The following is a 22,053-nucleotide window of genomic DNA, read 5'->3' as shown; positions in this document are numbered from 1 at the left end:
ACCGCATAACGTGCATCCCTCCAAATGAAATCCATCTGTAGCCCCATGACATTCTAATAACCAACATCGGCATCGCCATCAACACATGAGGATGCCAACACCAACACAGCAGGGATGCCTCGTCTAGTGACAGTCCTTCTGTTGGCGGTCTGGCCATCTACACAGACGGCTCCAAGACGGAGGATGGTACAGGAGCCGGGGTCTACTGCGAGAACCCACCAATTAAACAATCCTTCAAACTCAATGATAATTGCAGAGTCTTTCAGGCAGAGATTTTTGCAATCAGGAAAGCAGTGGAGATGGTCAAAGAACTTGGGAGCAGCCTTAAAGGACCCGTGACTATATTTGTCGATAGTCAAGCGGCCCTTAAGGCCCTCAGGTCGTGGACCATAAATTCAAAAGCTATCCTTGACTGCAAAAATGCTCTACTTGAAGTACGTGATATCGTTGGTCTTTGCTGGGTTCCAGAACACAGTGATATAGAGGAGAACGAAGAGGCGGATGAACTAGCACGGGGTGGCTCTCAGTCGATTGACCACTAGAGTCATCTACCAGACCACCAAAGTGCTACTATATCCGAAAACTTCGCGGCTTCTTTCTTGAGAAGGCAGGGCAAAGATGACAAACGGAACCTGGTTGCAAGGTATCCAAGGCAATCTGGCCTAGCTACTCTCAATACAGAACCAATTCTCTCTTTTCACTAAATAAGTTAGGGATAAAGACCATTACCGGTCATAGCATGATCAGATCCCTAACTTCTAGATGGGACAACAGTAGTGTAGACTACTGTAGGCAATGTCAAGACCCAGAAGAAACAGAGACGGTCGGACATCTACTATGTAGGTGCCCCCCGCTACTCACGAGGAGACATCGATTCTTCGGTAGATATGAGATAAATACTCTGACTTTCTTTTCCGACATAGATCCCATCTACATTTACCAATTTGCCAAAAATCTAACATGGCTTGGCAAACAAATCTAATTAATTTCATCTGCTTCTCTCCACAGGAGGATAAAAACTGCATCTCTGTATCACAACCTCAGCAGCCACACACCCATTGTCCATAACTCATCACTTCAGAATAGACCAATGGACTAATCACCACACACCATCATATGAACATAAAAAACTGCAGCTCTTACCACAGACTCAGCAACCACACACCCACAACCATAACCAGCAGCGACCTCTCACCTACACTAGTCTTCTTATCATCACATCAACAAAAAATGCAATAGACCAGCCACCGCACATCACTCATCAACAAAATCTGCAATAGATCAATCACAATGCGCCTCAAGGTCTCCGAGTGGAGTAGCTGCCAACAATGGTAGCTGCGCGTCCTAAAACCAAACCAACACATGAGGATACCACAAAATTGGAATGACAGGAGATAGCGAAAACCAGAGGAAAATGGCAACACTAAATAAGAAGTACTCCAATCACTGACCAACACCTAGTACAGTCCACAATAGACCAATTATCTACTTAGCCGACAAAATGAACAACACGGCACACGAAATGGAACGCGCATTGCACAATGGTATGTACGAACTCTTCGTGAAGCATCGAGGCTTGCACAACTAGGACAGAAAATGGCATCCTATAAGATCAAAGTTTCAGGTATAAGCGAAATGAGATTTAGTGAAAGCGATTAACTTCTCACAGAAAACGGCAACTATGTACTATACAGTGGAAAAAATATAAAAGACAAAGTCTTCTATGACAAGTTAACTTATTGCCCCCTATCTCTTTTAGGTTGAATTGATAATTCTGTACACACCATCTACGTAATTGTAAGCATATTCCAATAAATCAAAATCCATTAATACGTCCATTTACGCCTCTGTACGTATGTATGTATGGACATTTGCAGTAAGTATTTTATGAAACAGGTTCTTTGTGGTATGGAAGTCACAGTCACATGATTTTTTTCTTTGTTGAATAAAAAATTAATTCATTGCATTCATTGTCGTCTGTCATAAATTGCTACTGTCCGTACTTATGACTGACTTTGATTTTGATCTGTCCAAAATTAAATGTTCATTCATTTATCTTATCATTTACTTACTTACTTACTTAGCTGGCCCATTACAGAACATTTGTTCTATAGGCCGAACTAAGAAGAGATCTCCATTCCTCTCTATTTGTTGCTTTGCACACTGGAATACCGCGCCTTGTCATCTCATCATCCACTTGTTTGCGCCATCTATTCCTTGGCCTGCCAATTCTGCGTGCACCGCCATGTGGCATGTATTCATACGCCTTTTTAGCGGGTTCATCATCGCTCATTCTTATGATATGGCCTAGCCAACGCAATCGCTGCATCTCGATACGTTTAACAATATTCATGTCGTTGTATAGCAGATACAGCTCTTGGTTCATGCGACGTCGATATTCACCGTCAACGCAGATTGGTCCATAGATCTTTCGAAGAATTTTTCTCTCAAACACACCAAGCACTGCCATGTCTGCTTGCGCAAGTACCCAGGCTTCGGAGCCATACATCAGCACGGGTAGTATCAGTGTTTTGTAGAGCGTTATTTTTGTTTGACGAGATGTGGCTTTGTTTTTAAACTGCTTACTTAAACCAAAGTAGCATCTGTTGGCCAATACAATTCTTCTTTTTATTTCACAACTGATGTCGTTTGTTGTGTTGACGGAGGTGCCGAGGTAGACGAAGTCTTTTACTACCTCAATATTATAGGAACCAACTTCCACAGTCGGTCCGAGCTCAATGGACGCATTGCGCGTCGACACCATCAACTTGGTCTTCTCACCGTTTACCGCCAGACCCACTTTAGCAGATTCTCCTTCGACCTTTATAAAGGTATCAGTTACTTCTTTTACTGATCGACCCATGATGTCTATATCATCAGCATAAGCAAGTAACATGTGACTGTTGGTGTAGATTGTGCCACTTCTTTTGACGTTTGCCTCTCGTATAACCTTTTCTAGCTGGATGTTGAAGAGGTCACACGAAAGGCTGTCTCCTTGTCTGAAACCTCTTTTGGTACCAAAGTCTTCGGAGAGGTTCTTTCCTATTTTAACTGAGGACCTCGTGTCAGTTAAAGTCATTTTACAAAGCCGGATGAGCTTTGCGGGAATACCAAATTCAGACATGGCTTGGAATACCTTTGAGCGCAGCGGACTGTCGAAGGCTGCTTTATAATCGACAAAAAGGTGGTAGGTGTCGATCTGCATCTCTTGGGTCTTCTCCAGGATTTGCCGCAGGGTAAATATCTGGTCAATGGTGGACTTGCCAGGTCTAAAGCCGCATTGGTATGGTCCAATAATCTCGTTGACCATTGGCTTTAGTCGTTCGCACAATATCCCTGACACGATCTTGTAGGCAATAGGGAGTAGACTTATGCCCCTATAGTTAGAGCATACAGTCTTATCTCCCTTCTTGTGGACGGGGCACAGGATACTCAGGTTCCAATCGTCGGGTACTCGTTCTTCCTGCCAGATGGTGCTAACTAGCTGATGAATACACCTTATCAGCGTGTCGCCTCCGGTTTTGAACAGCTCGGCTGGTAAGCCATCGGCCCCTGCTGCCTTATTATTCTTCAGCCGATTTATTGCTGTCTTTACCTCATCTTGGCTGGGCGGTATACATTCAATACCATCTTCTGGGATTGGGACTGTGGTATCTTCGTCGTCTTCGCTGCTATTGGATACCAACAGATTTGAAAAATGTTCTTTCCATATCCTGAGTACACTATCTGTATCAGTTACCAAATTACCTTGCTGGTCTCTACAGGAGGATGTGCCTGTACCAAAGCCATCAGTTTGATGCTTGACTCTTTGGTAGAATTTTCGGACTTCATTCTGGCTCCTGTACATCTCGATTTTTTCACACTCCCGCTTTTCCATCTCTCTCTTTTTCCTGCGGAAAAGACGTTTCTCCTCTCTCCTTTTCTCCCTGTATCTCTCTCGTGCGCTACGCGTTGCTACGGATTGTAAAGTAGCCTTATATGCCGCCTTTTTCTCTTCGGTGGCAGCACGACACTCCTCATCATACCATGGATTCCTTGGTGGAGGTCTCTGGTATCCAAGTATGGATTTTGCGGCTGTTTGCATGGAGTGGGCAATGCTTTGCCATTGCGCTGATATGTTATCGGGATGAGGAGGGCTTTGATTAAGCAATTGGGCTAGTTGAGTGGAATATGCTGTGGCTATCTGTTGTGATTGCAGCTTACCGATGTCTAACTTTCGTGTTGTGTCTGTTCGTACTTTGTTTGCTACGTTTAAGCGGGTGCGTACCTTTGCTGCAACAAGGTAGTGGTCCGAATCAATGTTTGCGCCTCGGAACGATCGTACATCCAACACGCTCGATGAATGTCTTCCATCTATCACAACATTATCAATTTGGTTTCTTGTTTTCTGATCTGGAGACAGCCAGGTGCCCTTATGAATATCGAGATGATTAAATCTGGTACTGCTAACTACCATGTTTTTTGCAGCTGCAAAGTCTATCAGTCTCATACCATTGTCAGATGTTTCACTGTGGAGACTGAATTTCCCGACTGTTGGGCCAAAGATATTCTCCTTTCCAATTTTGGCATTAAAATCGCCTAGAATGATTTTAATGTCATGGGCAGGGCAACGGTCATATGTTTCTTCTAAGCGCTCGTAAAATATATCTTTGGTCTGTTCATCCTTTTCTTCAGTGGGAGCATGAGCGCAGATAAAGCTGATGTTGAAGAATTTAGCTTTTATTCGAATTGCAGCAAGTCTTTCATTCACTGGAGTGAAGCTGGATACAAGATGTTTTAGTCTCCGACTAACTACGAATCCACAACCAAACTCATGCTTTACGTCATGGCAGCTATAATACAGTGCGTCACCTTTAGGTGTTGTTGTGACGCCTTTCCCAATCCATCGTATTTCCTGTATGGCAGTAATATCGGTCTTGTACTTTTCAAGTACGTCTGCCAATGCGAAGACTGCACCTTCTCTATAAAGAGTGCGAACATTCTTATCATTTATCTGTATTAAATGACAAACAAACAGCGAACACATCAAAGTCCGTTGTTTTAAACAAACCCGAGATACATTTTTTTTCATTTTTCAAATTTAAATATCACATTATTATTTATTTGTAAGAATTTGAATATAAAGAAGAAGAGGGACAAAAACAATAAAGTGATTGAATTTCGTAATCAGACTGAAAGGCGCCAAGATCACAAAACAAGATTTTTTTCATATTAAAAGTCCATTTAGCATTGACTTTTAATATGAAAAAAATTCCCATATAAATATGTATGTATAGCAAAATGATACAAATCGGTTACAATATCAATTGTCGTCACAAACATGAACTACATTTGTTGTGCAACAAATATTGTAATCCCAGAAAACTAGTTTCATAATAGTTGTATATAATTCTCATAAACATATTTCCGACTATTGACCATATTTTCCCTTTTAAAGTACATATGTGAATTCAAAAGCTCCGAATCTTGTGGAACAAGTATAGAAATCTCAGAAAACTAGTTTGATAATAGTAGTATATAATTCTCATAAACATTTTCCCGACTATTGACCATATTTTCCCTTAAAAGTACATGTGTAAATTCCAAATGCTCCGAATCTACCAACGCATTTGTCTAATTGAAATAATCGCCATAGGCTAAGTGGTTGAGCTATTTTGTTTTGGGCTGATCTTATCCTTCTGTACTACTTGAGTTATTTTTAGAAATGAAATAATTTTATTTTATTTTAAAAAAATATTTCTTATCAATTTTTTTTCAAATTAATGGTTAAAAATTCTTTCGAACAGATTTTATCTTGTAGGGTGGTCGGTGGTCATTACTAATAAAATTTATATTTCATTTTCCTGTTTTATCCACCATAAACTGGTTGGAACTGACCTTTACGTGTGAAAAATCAGGTTAACAAATTTATTGTCAATTAGAAGAAAGCAAAGCACAAGTCACAAGACACAAATGCCGCAATTTGCTTAAAAAATAAAACTTCTATGGTGGTAGGAACACGACGAATTGTCATTTAGTAAAGCCATAACAAAGGTTTTCTCCATTAAATATTCTCCTACACGCCCCATCATGTGAACGCGACAAAAACACACCCACCCAAATTTGGTATTTAAGACATTTGTTTTAGAAATATGCAAGGTTTTTTCAGTTCTTTGAACCAATGCCACAACTCAGCGCAGCAGGTATTCAGCCGCGCCTCGCATAATTTCCGGTATTGTTCACAAGTCATGCTTTTGCCTAATGGAATATTTTAAAAATAAAAAACAAAAATTAAATGCCTTTGTTTTAATTTTTAGAATATGAGAAACAGAGCGTAGCCACCAGCTACTCAACCGCAAATAAATACTAGAAAAATTCTCAAGTAGTTTTTGAATGTCAAACACTTGAGAGCTAAAAAAATAAACAACCACATTATGGGGGATTATTTTTTCTACAGGTAAGTGTTGTCATAGGTAACTGCAGTTCTTTTGTCAACGAGGAAAGGAAAAACGCTCCTGAAGGTTATAGAAAAAACATTAAGAAAAATATTTATGAAAGCTCAAGTCTCAGTATCTCTCAATGCTTAGCGAATTCTGACTTTATGGAAATTCAGGGAAAGCCTTTAAAGTGCAATAAAATGTATGCAAAAAAGAGAAAAGTCATATTTGTTTTAAAAATTAATACTTGTGTGCTTCTCTCTACAAAGTCATATAATTTAGGTAAACGTATTGGTTTATTGGCGCCCAAGGTGGGACCGTGTAACAAGCCAGCTCATTCCCTTAGCGAACATTGGACACTTAGTATAAAATTCAGGCTTTAACACAATCCAAATACTTGCCTTAAAGTGTATTCTCTACGAAGTCATGCAATTTTGGCAAAGGAATTGATTTATTGGCGCCCAATGTGGGGCCATGTAACCCGACAGCTCATTCCCTCAGCGAACATTGGGCACTTAATACAAACTTCAGGCTTCAACACAATCCAAGTACTGTCATTAAACTGGATTATCTTCGAAGTCATAATGTTTAGGCAAACGTATTGGATTATTGGCGCCCAAGCTGCGGCCATGCAAACCAAAAGCTTATTCCCTTAGCGAACATTGGACACTTAGTTATAAAATTCTCAGACTCAGACTTCTTTAAGGGCATGCGTTCTCTGTAGAAATTGGAATCCTACTGTAACCGGACCTAAACTGTGCCAATATGGAACGTGTTTTCCTTGAAGAAAGCCACTCACTATCCGAAATTTCGGGAGAACGTTAGCTTAGGACATTGTTGCATCTGCAGCAATTTTGATGCACGGTGTTCAGAGAGTACAGAGAGATTCGATTGACGTCCTATGGAATGATATCTTATATGTCCCAACGACAGCACCTGAAGTCCTTACAGATTGCTTTAGGTGGTTGATCTTCTATGACAACCTAATGGTTAGGGTCATAAAATGCCAGCAGAAACTGTCAGCAACACATTATGTCGCCTGATTAACAATATCCTGGTCTTTTCGTGAAGATGATCCACATTTGCCACATGGATGCAATTCGTAGAGCATTATTTTGTCAAGTTTGCAGAATTCACCATTGCGTGTCACTCAGGAAGGAAGTCCAGACCGGGACGGCATAATTAAAGCAGGGCAACCAATGGCGATGAATACATTCTTATCTTTACACCTGGAGGTGTCAGTTAATTAATTAGGCTTTGTTCCTGGATTTCACGTTCTGGTTGATGTGGGTACGGTGCCAAGAGAAGTGGAGAAGATTGTCGAATTCTATCCCAAGGATCTTCGGATTATGAATAGCCGGAATTCACATCGACGAAAATAAACTGTGTGTGGACTTTTCTGGTCCATGAAGAAAATAAAAACACTGTTCACTGTGCTAGAGATAACTTGAGATTCCGCTATCGAAAGATATTTCTGATGTTGCCTAAAAAGCTGAAAATTTTTACACGTACGTTGTCGGGAGTTGTCCCACGGAAGTTGCCAATCTTCTACTGGGCGCGTCTTCCCGGGTTGCGGATGGGAAGGGAGTCTCTGAGTTATGTGGGGTCAGCACTGCCCGAGGGAAACCGAAGGCGATTCTGTCTTCACATATCTCAAAGACCCTGGGGGCTTTTCTTTTAAACCCCCCGTGGACAAAAATTGGATCGGGGTATTTCCCTTAAATAAATCAACTAAGATGGGTAAAAGACAAAAAAAAGGAGTAAAGTTACGGTGCAGGGAGTTAATAACCCAGTACCCAGTAAGCGTTGGTGAGATCACAAGCCACGTGCCGTCGAGATCAAGCGGTTGTCAGCTACAGCTGTAACTGCTACAAGTGCAGAAAGTTCAATCCGAAATATAGTTGACGAACCGGCAATTCCAAAAGACAACGCTTTTGCCATAACTGGTGTAAATCAGTCCACGGCTGACAGGAACGTAGTTTCTGGCGGGGGCGACCTACACGGAAATTTCAAAGTTATTGGAGACAGTCTTGAGAGACAGAGTAGGGAACTCCGTGACCAACTGGAGAGACTTGTTCCGACCATGCCACCGAGGACATGCTAAATAATCTCACCCTCACTGACGACGAACTGGACATTACGGTGATCCCAGCTGAGTCAACTAGGAGGTCTGATGATGACAGCTCCACTGACGGTGATGTGACGGTAGGTTCGCAATCCCTAACAAATCTGATCCAGTCTGGTCCTGTACCTGGGCCCACTAGACCAAATATGACTTTTTCGAAGCAAAATGTTCAAAAATTGTATGGAGATAGACCCAGAGCCAGATTAAGCTGAAAAAAGAACATATAAACATATAAATACTGTTACGACAAAAACAACAACAAGAAGTACCTTAGATTAAAATTTCAAAACTATCCCCAAACAGCTCTTAAACTTCAGCCTGATCCGAGAGGTTCTGCTAAACGACTTTTAGGACAATCCATTAATAAAATATTTACAAACCTAAGGGAAGTGGGTGAGTAAAAATTTTAGTTTTTGAAGTAATAAAATATAATTATAATAAAAAATAATTAATTAATAATTAAGAATAAAAAATAATTAAAAAAATAAGTTACAGTGTTTTATTTATAACTGCACTTAAAACTAGAGGGTGACGTAGGGGATGGAATATACCAAGGAACGGTCCTGACCGGTTTTAACATGACAAAGCCCAGGATTTATCTTGGTCCTTCTTTCATCTCAAGTGGACACTGACCTCCCCGTGGTGTCACCTGGGGAACTGCCTTTAACACCCGTTAAAGGTAGTGAGCCGCGCGTTCACCCATAAGAACGTTAACAACTTAGGTTTGGGCGTCCCCTAGAAAAAACAGCCTACTGTGAAAAAACAAAAGAAATGAAAAACGAACCCCTCTAAAGTTGACGAACCCTGGAATGTTCGCACTCTTTATAGAGAAGGTGCAGTCTTCGCATTGGAAGACGTACTTGAAAAGTACAAGGCCGATATTACTGTCATACAGGAAATACGATGGATTGGGAAAGGCGTCACAACAACACCTAAAGGTGACGCACTGTATTATAGCGCCCATGACGGTTGCGGATTTGTAGTAAGTCGGAGACTAAAACATCTGGTATCCAGCTTCATCCCAGTGAATGCAAGACTTGCTGCAATTCGAATAAAAGCAAAATTATTCATCATCAGCTTTATTTGCGCTCATGCTCCCACTGAAGAAAAGGACGAACAGACCAAAGATATATTTTACGAGCGCTTAGAAGAAACATATGACCGTTGCCCTGCCCATGACATTAAAATCATTCTAGGCGATTTTAATGCCAAAATTGGAAAGGAGAATATCTTTAGCCCAACAGTCGGGAAATTCAGTCTCCACAGTGAAACATCTGACAAAGGTATGATAGACTTTGCAGCTGCAAAAAACATGGTAGTTAGCAGTATCAGATTTAATCATATCGATATTCATAAAGGCACATGACTGTCTCCAGATCAAAGAACAAGTAATCAAATTGATCATGTTGTGATAGATGGAAGACATTCTTCGAGCTTGTTGGATGTGCGTTCGTTCCGAGGAGCAAACATAGACTCGGACCACTACCTTGTTGCAGCAAAGGTACGTACCCGTCTAAATGTTACAAATAAAGCACGAACAGACACAACGCGGAAGTTGTACATCGCTAGGCTGCAAACACAACAGATAGCCACAGCATATTCCACTCAACTAGCCCAACTGCTTAATGAGAGCACTCCTTGTCCCGATAACATAACAACAAAACGGCAAAATATTGCCCACTCCATGCAAACAACCGCAAAATCCATACTTGGATACCAGAGACCTCCACAAAGGAATTCATGGTATGACCAGGAGTGTCGTGCTGCTACCGAAGAGAAAAATCCGGCGTATAGAGCTACTTTACAATCAGTAGCAACGCGTAGCGCACGGGAGAGATATTGTGAGAAAAGGAGAGAAGAGAAACGTCTTTTCCGCAAGAAAAAGAGAGAAATGGAAAAGCGGGAGTGTGAAAAAATCGAGATGTACAGGAGCCAGAATGAAGTCCGAAAATTCTACCAAAGAGTGAAACATCAAACTGATGGCTTTGGTATAGGCACATCCTCCTGTAGAGACCAGCAAGGTAATTTAGTAACAGATACATATAGCGTGCTCAGGATATGGAAGGAGCATTTTTCCAATCTGCTGGTATCCAATAGTAGCGAAGTCGACGATGATACCACAGATCCAATCCCAGAAGATGGTATAGAAGGTATACCGCCCGGCCAAGATGAGGTAAAAACAGCAATCAACCGGCTAAAGAATAATAAAGCAGAAGGAGCCGATGGCTTACCGAGCTGTTTAAAACAGGAGGCGACACGCTGATAAGGTGTATGCATCAGCTAGTTAGCACCATCTGGCAAGAAGAACGAGTACCCGACGATTGGAACCTGAGTATCCTGTGCCCCGTCCATAAGAAAGGAGATAAGACTGTATGCTCTAACTATAGGGGCATAAGTCTACTCCCGATTGCCTACAAGATAGTGTCAGGGATATTGTGCGAACGACTAAAGCCCATGGTCAACGAAATAATTGGACCATACCAATGCGGCTTTAGACCTGGCAAGTCCACCATTGACCAGATATTTACCCTGCGGCAAATCCTGGAGAAGACCCAAGAGATGCAGATCGACACCTACCACCTTTTTGTTGATTATAAAGCAGCCTTCGACAGCCCGCTACGTTCAAAGGTATTCCAAGCAATGTCTGAATTTGGTATCCCCGGAAAGCTCATTCGGCTTTGTAAGATGACTTTAACTGATACTAGGTCCTCAGTTAAAATTGGAAAGAACCTCTCCGAACAGTTCAGTACCAAATGAGGTTTCAGACAAGGAGACAGCCTTTCGTGTGACCTATTCAACATGTTGCTGGAAAAGGTAATACGAGATGCAAATGTCAAAAGAAATGACACAATTTACACCGCTATCGGTGTTACTTGCTTATGCTGATGACATAGACATCATGGGACGATAAAATATTTTAAATCGGGTGGTACCGCTATATGGGGCTATAAGAAAAAATGTACCCATATTGGTTTTGGTATCATATTCATGTATTGTCATCCAAATCTGAAAAGTGTGCAAAGTTTTAGTTCAATGGGTCAACTGCAACTATGTGTGCAAAAGTGAGTTACTAGATTTGAACTAAAGGGACGCCAATCTAATCTCCAATTGAAAATCACTAACAAACTTACTTATAATTACCAACTATACTCATGTGTTCTCATATGTTTATGGATACTGTGAATAGTAATAAAAAATAACGCTTAAAAACAATCAAAGTCCAATATCCAATATAGTTTGTGTGTATCCATCCATCCAACCAACTACCTACCTAACACCACTACCTTAGCTGTTCACAATGCTACCTTAGTTGGTTGGGTAGGTGAGTAGGTACCTATATAATTTTCCAATTAGATAAGATAGATCTAATTTCTGTTTTGGACACTTGTGACCCATAATTGGCTAATATATGGCAATGCAGTGTAATCTATTGTTGTTGATGTTGTCGACGGACGTCGCTACCGATTCAGTGCATGTGACTAGAATAAATTTGTTGTTGTTGCTGTTTCTATCTTTCCTTTTTAATTAAGAAATTAGAATTAGGAATTATGCAAATAATAGAATAAAAACTATTGAGAAAGAGGAAGGAAGAGAGAGAGAGCAAGCAAAGAAAAGTAGAATTGAAATTATAAAAATTGGATAAATTGTATGAATGAAAATACAAATTTCAAGAGGTTTGCGCGCGCTCCTCTTCATCCGCCTCCAATGAAATACAACAACAAAATACACAAAGAAATCCATTCATATTGTAAACAAAAACAACAAGCAGAAAGCAACAACAATGGCAAGCAATCATACAAACCCACAACCGAAACAGAAAACGACTCACACACACACACACATGTACTGTATGACATAATAATCACGAGAGACGTACAATGATTATCGACCAAGTCATGTGATTGCTTTTTTATTTATATTTTAAGAGTGAATGCCTTTGCCCGCTTGCCTAGCTAGCTGGCTGGCTGGTTGGTTGAGTGGCTGAATGGCGGGTTGACGTACCGGGCCGGTTGTTTGCCGCCTGCGTTGTTGGTGTGTCCTCTACATCCAAAACTCAGATCGTTTATTTGTACAACCATGCCAACAAAGGTAGGAAATAACAACAACCTCCCCATCCTCCCATTAATTCCTTGCTCCCTATCTCCCTCCCTCCCTTCCTGATACCTAAACAATCTAATTTATATTTTTCTTTGTTGTTTGAATTGATTTTAAACTCCCTTTTTAATGTGTTTTTTTAATCCAAAGAGTTCATCAAACATTGCCAAATGTTTACAACAGCAACAAAAACAGTTACTTGGGGAATCATAGCCAACAATAAGGTGTCAAAAGTCTTTAAAAACCCCACTCAATAACCATTTGGGAATTAAGTGCTGTTGTTTGTCGTTCTTTGGCTGGCTGATTGTAAACACTGAACCTGCAAACAATGAAACAGCGGCAACAAACAAAATTGTTCTTATCAAAAACAAAAAAAAAAAAATAACAAAACAATTTATTGACACAGACTGCCAGCAGCAGTTTTTAGTAAATAATTGCAATAAATTTATTTTTGTTCTTTATGTGTTTTTTCTTAGTTCTCAGCACCAGCAGCAACAACAAGTTTTAATGACAATTTTATTCCGCCTTTTTGTTTCTTTTGCATTTGTTTATATTCCTTTTCATACAACAGCTGTGTCTGTGTGGTACTGTTTTTGTATTTGCCATTCTTATTGGAGATTGGACTGAGAATAGTCTTTACTCAGAGTATTTTTGTCATAAGGCGAACACTAATGATGTCTACAGACATATTGGATTCCACCTCTGGAACAAAGAGGTGTTGCATCGGTTGGTTGCTCAAGGTGTTACATCAGTTGCTCAAATTCAGACCAAACGTCAAAACGATCGTAGGATATTTGTTGCGTGTGTGGGACTTCGCTAGAATTCACTTTTTCAATACAAACTCCTTAGGTCAAATAATTAAAAACTTTCATAAATAAAAGACACAATAAATAAAGTCAAAATTTGTTTACAATAGTGCATTACTGTGAATTGATTGTGTATCTTTTCTATGTGACTTTATTCACAATAAGGAATTTTCGGCAACTATCAGCTGTTTTTGGCGTTACACCCATGATAAAATAATTATTACTCAGTACCCTCTTTTCAGAGAGTAAGACAGATTTTACTATTTGATACGAAAATAGAAAAAAGTAAAAAAGACAGCATTTAGTAAACTTTAGCAAGGTAACAGTTGATTACCACAACAAAAACATTGGCGTCAATGTATGAAAGAAAAACTAACTCCAAAGCATGGCCAGGTAGTGGTATCACACCAGGTGATCGAACATGAAATTCAAATCCCTTTATAAAAAAATATTTTTGTTGTTTTTCGCCAACAACATAGAGAAAATTTTGACATAACATATTCAAAAGTTTACGATGCCATTAACTGCGTAATTGTGCCATGCTCCAAAGCAATGAAAAGGTGTTTCAATTTTAAACAAAATAAATAAAAAAATAATTACGCTGTGCAACAAAATCTAACTTTTTTAAATTACAAGAAACCCCACAGATTATGAAAGAGGACCGAAAAAAGAAGACACGCGTATCGGCGTTTTGAAAGTTTACGTCGGGAAGTAACCTAAATAGGCGTGGCAAGTTCCGCCCATTTCTACAGGTTTTGATATATTCGACATCAGATTCCTTGGAATCCTTGCATTTTAGGTACAAAGTGCCTTTGGCAATATAACTGACAACAATGCGGGGTATCTTTTTATGAAAAAAATTAACGCTCTTGCGAGTTACTAAAGTGGTCTTTTTGGTCCCTTTTTTCAAAAACGTTTAAAAACTCCTTTGAAATGTGATCGTATCAGATCAAAATATTCTACAAAATTATTTGTCATAAAATTTTACTATGGGTCCCCGAATACATCAAAATTCTAAATCGTACCTAAACGCCAGGAATCTGTTAAAAGTAAAATCACTTTTAGGGTTAATGTTGTACTGTATCTGAGTTTATTAAGTTTTGTCCCACAAAACTTCATTCTAGATAGAAGACATCAAAGACAAAAATAATCTCCATCAAATTCCAATATAAGTCGCCGAATAAATAAATTATGTATTTGCATTATATATCACTAAAATATATACATCAAGTTTGCCAACAAAACACCCAAATATTTTTTTTGAATAAATTTGTTTTGTTCTTTTTTCGAGTTGATGCATGAAAGTAACATGAAATTTAATTCTAGACGAAAGGTGTTAAAAGAAGAAATATTCTACACAAAATGTTACTGTAAGTCCCAGAACAAACAAGATATCTAAGCGAAATACTTTGTTAAGAAAATGGCGTTACAAAATTAGATATTATAGGTAGAAATTATTAGTTACACTTTTAGACTCTCAATTAAAATGTATTCCATTCTGAGCCAAAATCTCCTAAAATAACTCAGTTTTTGGGGGATGTGGCAAAAGAAGAAATGTTCTAAATAAAATTTCATTATGAGTCTCTGAACAAAAGAAATTTGTAGCTATAACATTTAACATCTCCAGAAGCTTTCGCTTTTCATATATGATTTAGGACCATATTCTACCGTTTTTATACCCTCAGCCTTTAGGCTAAGAAGGGTATATACACTTTGATACGATGAAAATGTGCCTCATCGAAATAATGGTTTTAGACCCCAAGTATGTTTGGACGAAATGTGTTTCAGACAATTTGGAGTCGATGTAGCCATGTCCGTCCGTCTGTCTGTCTGTCCTGCTGGCTGGAGCGCACGATAACTCTCGAACGGATGAACCGATTCGGTTCAAATTTTGGCTTTCGTAATATTTTGCCCAAACTTAGTTTAAGTTCGAAGATGAGCTACATCGGTCCACTCCTTCCGGTACCTCCCCCACAAAAGTTCGAAAATGTTCGGAAAGTTTGTGCGCACGATAACTCTTGAAGGGAGTGACCGATTTGGTCCATACTTTGTATAGTGTAAACTTTCTACCAGAGGAATATGAGGTTTTAATAGGGTCTCAATAGGTCCACTCCTTCGGGTACCTCCCACACAAAATTTCGGAAAAGTTCAGTTTAGGGCCATCTCTCGAATCGCTTTGATTTTTGTTTTAGCAACTTGTATTTACTGCCCTCCATACGACGGTACAAGTTTTATTAGGGGCAAGTCCATACTTCCTGAGAAAATAGCATGAAAGTTACAAAAACCCCTATGACACCGTGTGAGGTGTTTGGAGCGCAAGAGAACTCTCTAACGGATCTGCCGATTCGGTCCAAAATATGGCCTTAGTAATATTTTGTCCAAACATAGTTTAAGTTTGAAGATAAGCCATATCGGTCCACTCCTTCAGGTACCTCCCCCACAAAATTTCAACAATTTTCGGAAAAATTGTTCATACGGTAACTCTTGAAGGGAGTGGCCGAATTGGTCTATACTTTACACATCCTAATATATCTACTAGATATAGATCAGGTTTAAATATGGACTATATTTGTCCACTCCATCCGGTACCTCCCACACAAAATTTCGGATAAGTTCATTTTAAGACCTGCTCTCGAATCCCTTTGATTTTGGTTGAAGCAACTTGCATTTGCTGCCTCAATTACGATGGTAAACGTTTTTTCAAGGGCAAGTCCATACTTCTTGAGAAACCAGCCGAAGGGTGTAAAAACCTACTATGGCACCATATGTAGTGGCTGGAGATCCACTTTCATAATGGTCAATGTAGATCCATTCCTTTTAGTATCTCCTCCGCAAAACATTTGATCTTTAATCCTAATCAATATTTTTGGCTGTTCAAACGCCCAACATTTTTAAAACCCCCTAAATACATACGTATTTTGGAAAAAAAATTGTTTCAATATACACAGGCTGAGGGTATATCTCTGTCGGCAAAGCCGACTGATACTTTTTTACTTGTTATTCATATTTTCGTTATCTGCGGTCACAAAATATATTTTATTCATGTTTTTTTCATAATAAATTCTTTCAGGAGATTATGTGTGCTCGATCCATAGGGAAAATATTGATAACCCAGACCGGACTTTGAAAAATTACGTATTTTAGTACTATAAACTAAAATAACGTCATCAGGATAAGCCATAGGTCCCTGATATTGTATGTGAAAATGCGGGGATAGTCTACGGCTATTGTCCAGTGAATATATATGACATACGAGTCCTAACATTCATGGTATTGGCATGGTCCTAAATACTATAATGATGGCAGCTACACCTGCTCGGATAAAACTGACTGAATTAATCCTAGGAACTGACATACATGTTTGTATCTTGAATGATCATAACAAATTTAGTTAGGATATGTCTTGTTACTTCGATTTCAAGGGTTAATTCAGTCAATTTTATCCGAGCAGGACATCTCTTTCTAACCTTTCAAAAACAAGAATTGGTAGGAAGAGATTTAAAATAGATGCAGACTTCAACGATCCTTATAACAATAAAGACAGTTATATTGTTGGATCGAGGGACATCGTTGTTATCGTCGTTGACTTGTACATACACGATCCCAATGTAATGCAATGTTGTTTGTTTTTACGTAAAACGTACATCGGGCTTACACAAACGATGACCAAACATCGTTTACTTATAGCACATTTACATTGTACTGAATTTAGCGGGGTTTAATTAAGCTAACAGAAGTTTCGAATGTAAACATGCAAATTTATTTACTTCAACGTAGAACATCATATATCGTTTAACATCAATAGTCCTCCCTATCTTTCAAAAACAAGGATTCATAAGCTGGCAAAAAATCAATGTCACTATCGATAATATCGATTATTTTTAAAAAAATTTATTATCGATAGATAGTTTTCTCTATCGATATCATTGGATTTTTAATCCCTCTACCTAAAATCTATTAAAATGAGTAGAAATTACGCGATTTTCGGTTTTGTGGATGTGAGAAAGTAGGTCAGTAGTCACGTACAAATTTTTTTAAAAACTAACATGTTTTTTGTGTCTTTTTATTAAATAAAAGGAATTGTTTTTTCTCTTTTATATTTCTGTGAAGGATAGACATTTCCCCCATTTCTATTTCCAAATTAATGGTAATGACATATCAACGGTAATATCGATAGCTATCGATAATTTGACATGAAATGTCGAAAATATCTAATGTTGGGAATATCGATAGTTTTCCAGCTCTAGTCCATACTTCGTCGACTTATAGCACATTAACATTAGACTGAATATAAATCAACCTCATAATGGATATTATAACCCGGCAGAGAGAGCCATGCAATCCCACTAATGATGTTCAAGCAAATAAGGTTTTATTTACGCACGGTGGTGGACATCCAGAGTTTACTTCAACACCTGATATAAGAGAACAGGATGATGATCAGTGACTTTAACCACCGATTACGATTACGTATGTCATCATAATAAAAAATAAAAATAATTTATTTTTTATATAGAACAACGAACATCCATGGATATCGTTGTACACAGTGGTTATCTTGCAATTCCACCCAATGCAAGAATGCAAACGTCATTCACATATGAAGAAGGCCAACCCCCCCACATGATGATAAGTGTAAAGTAAATATTACTTTTAACGAAAATGTTTACATTTTACAAATACAAGTTAGAAAAAGGTAAATAAAACAAATGTTAAAATAATCAATTAGTTGTATTAATTAGTGGTTATTTGTTTGCCATAGAATCTTTTCGTTTGCACGTAATGCCGTTAATTCGAATATTTAGAGACTATTTCACAATAATGAATGATCGGTAAACGATAACAATAGGTTGGGTGGTACATGTTTATATAGATCTAGATAATTTATGGTTATGTTTTTTCTATAATATATGAGGGTATATAGGAAATAAATGTACATAAAATAAAAAAAAAAATTGTAAAAAATCGTGATCAGCTGTTATTCTGATGACCTGTTAAATGTGCCATTCCATCTACCTTGTTTATTTTGTCATGTTTCTCTTATGTTACACGCTGAAACTTTCATACGAAACTTTCCCATTATTTTGGCGTTCTTAGGTCGAGTTCCCTATTACAGTAATTTCATAAAATTACTTTTGTATGGAACTCGATCTATGAACGCCAAAATAATGGGAAAGTTTCGTATGAAAGTTTTAGCGTGTAACATAAGAGCATGATGAAATTAGAAAATGGCGTAAAACGCCCAGGTTGGTTGGTTTCAATCTGTCAAATGTTTGGTATTGTGAATAAGTTGAATGAAAACATCATAGACAAACATTTTGACAGCTTGAAGAATATTTGGTCAGAATAGTAGTACGTTTATATATAACCGGATTTAACAAACCCACTGGTTTTCAAATGTCAATTCCATTGCTCATATTTCAAATAAATCCTCATAAAGAAGGTTAACCCCGCAAAAGTGTTGATGCTTCTACCAATTTCAATTTTGCGGAAAAATAGGGTCTCTAGGACTACCTGTTGTAGAAATTTTAAACCAATCCGTGAAGTGCCCACAAACAAAACAGTCAACGGATATAAAGTAAAACATTTCCGAAATGTCAAGACCCATATCTCGGAAAGTATGGATTTCCCCCGGAAATCTATATGTCGTTGTGATCAGTGTGCCTAGGACAGTGAAGAATACAGGCGTGTGCTCATTTCGTTCATCTATGTTTACCTATGGTAATAAGTAGAGTTCTTTGAACAAACTGCGTATACTTAATATCACACGTTATAGTCCATGATGTTACTCATACGTTTTAGAACTAGTACAAGGAACTAGGAACTAGATTACCCAACTCTAGGAAGGCCATGTTTATATTATAGCTTTTTGCAGGGTTAACCTTCTTTATGAGGATTTATTTGAAATGTAAGCAACGGAATTGACATTTGAAACCCAGTAGGTTTGTTAAATCCGGTTTTATATAAACGTACTATAACAAGTCGTTCGTCTTTTTTGTCATTTAATAATGTACGGGAGAACAGGCCATGTGTGCCACCCCTGTAAAACCCTATTAAAAACTTGTAAACGAACGCACCTAATAACGTGACTAGAATACTATTGATAGACTTTTTTTCAAAAACATTATTTTTTTGTCCAGTAAATAAATATGTACAGCATATTATACAAACCGAGCTTTGGCTCGGTTCAATAACTTACCTTAAATAGTTTTTAGAATGTGTTGATTGATTTCCCGATGTTTTTCTATTGCTGGCATATTTTGCATTCGTCTTTTGGTTTGAAGAACTGCCACTGTTGATATTTGAATTAGCAGTAGAGGAGGATAAAATACTAGCCAAAGAAGAAGAACGCGATAATGAGACGTTTGTTTGAGTATTTTGAGTATTACAAGTTGTTGCAGCAGTAGGGGCGGCGACAGCGGGTGATGGTGTGGTCGACGCAGAAGACGGAAAGAAGAGTTTGTTTAACAAGGCCATGCTCTTTTAATATGTAAAGGGATAACAGATGTTTTCTTTTGTGTCTTTGGCAAAGCGAACACACGCATAAATATACCCATAAAAAGCATAAGAAGGTAGGTATTTTTGTATTTTTATTTAATTTTCTTTATGAATTCATTAATTTTTCCACTTAGTTTCCAATTAAAATAATACACACCGGGCCAAATGTTTTCCTTTTGGCTGAAGAAAACAAAAGCCGACACTCACACAACCGTTAAATGTTAATAAAAAACAAACAACATATGGTCTGTTCCAGTACTGCAAGAATCTACTAATTTTTACTATTTTTTCCGATAACATAATGGAAAAAATGTTATCGTAGTAAAAAATAGTAGCTTCTTGCAGGTTCTGGAACAAAGCAATAATTTCACTTTTAACCCATTATGCGTTGATGTTGACGACGAGACCGGATGACAATTAAGAAGATAAGGTGAGGAGGGCAAAGTAGTTACAATTTTCTCTTGTTTTTATTTCACTAGCTGTGCTGCACAAAAACAATAACTACAACACAGATAATTGCGTTTCTCTGTTGCTGTTTTTCTTCTTTCTCAGCACAAACATCGGCATCGGCACACACATAAATTGATTATTTTTTCTTTGTTTCATTTTCTTCTTTCAATACATTTTACTTTGGTCATCGTTGTATTCATAATATTTTTAAATAAAGATTTTTTTGTAGAACATTCGATAGACCTTTGACTTTTTGGATACAAATACTTTTTGCTTCAAACAACTGCTTCAAATACTTTATTTCTGGGGGTGATGGTGGTTGGTTTTATCGTTGATTTGGTATTTTCCTAATGCACTTTTTGTTTTTGTTATTTTTCTTCACTATTTTTGGCAAAGAAAGCTGCTTATAAAACCGAAATGCCACAAAAAATGGACAAGAAAATGACAGACATGTCTTAATCAAATGAAAACTCACGGATCACTGAATGATGGCATATGTTTTGCTCATTTCACACTTCTATTAACAGGGTTGCCCTGTTTTTGGTGATGTAAACAAAAACTTTTAAATTTTTTATTCGTTTCGATAAAGAAAAACTGCAACAAAAGCCCTGTTCCTTTACGTGCAAGAATATTCAAGTTTTACCACTTTTTACTCGAAACGCGTTCCTTTACTTCTGACCCCACACAATTCATATGAGAGCAGTTCACAACTTTTGCTACTTTTGCCGGTTTTACCATTTTCAAAAGTAAAGGAACAGACCAAAACTTGTATAAAACAGCTATTATTCCGATTTCCACTAAAAACACTTGCCAGTTATAACCCATTCAATTGTTATTTCATTTATTTCTCACACGCGCAAAAACTCTTGCAATTTCCACATTTAGATTGGCAACCCTCACTACACTCTCACTAAAGTTGTTTGTTTTTTTTTCTTGCTACAAGAGATTATAAACAATATGTCATAGGCCAATCAATTTTTTTTCCATCTCAAACCAATTAAGTCTTAATGGTTTAATTTCTTTTATTAAAATTACTTCCCGTCTGTCATTTTAGCTTCCGCTAAATTAAAAACTATGACAACAATTTTGTTTTGTTTGGTCAAACACTGTGTAAATCACGTGTTAAATCACTAATTTTCAATTGCTTTTTATATTGTTTTATTTTCTATTATGTGCCAATTACGCGAACGAAATTCACAAAACTATTGCAATTATTTCTGCAGACTCCATAAACCAAAACACTGAAGTGTGTGTGTGTGTTTACCCCAAAAATGTAAATCACTACGAAATGATGACTTTTAGTGAACGGCGTTGATAAACAAAATAATACTGGTTGGCAACACTTATAGTATGTTTATATTTACAAAATCGAGATGATTTCAACTGTCAATTCCTTTGCGTATACGTCAAATGAAATCCAATGGATTTCAGATGAGTTTTCATTGGACGTATACGCAAAAGAATTGACAGTTGGAATCCACTCGATTTCGTAAATGTAAACGTACTATAATAATGACTGTTCAGAACCTGCAAGAATCTACAATTTTTTACTACGATAACAATTCTCCCTTAACCCTGCGTTTACAAATGACAGGACAGTTGAGTTCATGTATTGATTGTCAAAAACACAAAACTTGCCTATGTGACGTAGGCGTCCAGGCAA

At 37.9% G+C, this 22,053-nt stretch overlaps 1 protein-coding gene and 1 long non-coding RNA gene across 5 annotated transcripts in view; one reads left to right on the top strand and one right to left on the bottom strand.

Annotated features, from left to right (window-relative positions):
* The window catches only part of LOC141401127 (uncharacterized), a 73,796-nt gene extending 52,176 nt beyond the window's left edge, over positions 1-21,620 (bottom strand). Inside the window, exons 1-3 of one of the 4 annotated variants that reach the window (XM_073981000.1) lie at positions 21,157-21,616; positions 20,312-20,984; positions 19,642-20,187 (exon numbers count right to left, since the gene is read on the bottom strand). In XM_073981000.1, the coding sequence (XP_073837101.1) occupies positions 19,642-19,919 (278 nt within the window). In that variant the 5' untranslated portion in view covers positions 19,920-20,187; positions 20,312-20,984; positions 21,157-21,616. Of the gene's footprint in view, positions 1-19,641; positions 20,188-20,311; positions 20,995-21,156 lie in introns of those variants that run through there. The other 3 variants (XM_073981003.1, XM_073981001.1, XM_073981002.1) reach the window with 3 other exon arrangements.
* On the top strand, positions 11,456-13,097 carry LOC141402381 (uncharacterized). Its single transcript, XR_012412617.1, has 2 exons — positions 11,456-12,630; positions 12,787-13,097. It is a non-coding gene; the product is annotated as an uncharacterized lncRNA (long non-coding RNA).
* Positions 21,621-22,053: the final 433 nt, after the last annotated feature.

Source organism: Musca autumnalis, unplaced genomic scaffold (assembly GCF_047663935.1).
Source record: "Musca autumnalis isolate F117 unplaced genomic scaffold, ASM4766393v1 scaffold_4, whole genome shotgun sequence".
NCBI lineage: Eukaryota > Metazoa > Arthropoda > Insecta > Diptera > Muscidae > Musca > Musca autumnalis.
Note: the sequence above shows the minus strand (reverse complement) of the source record. Positions and strands in the feature narration are given on the sequence as shown.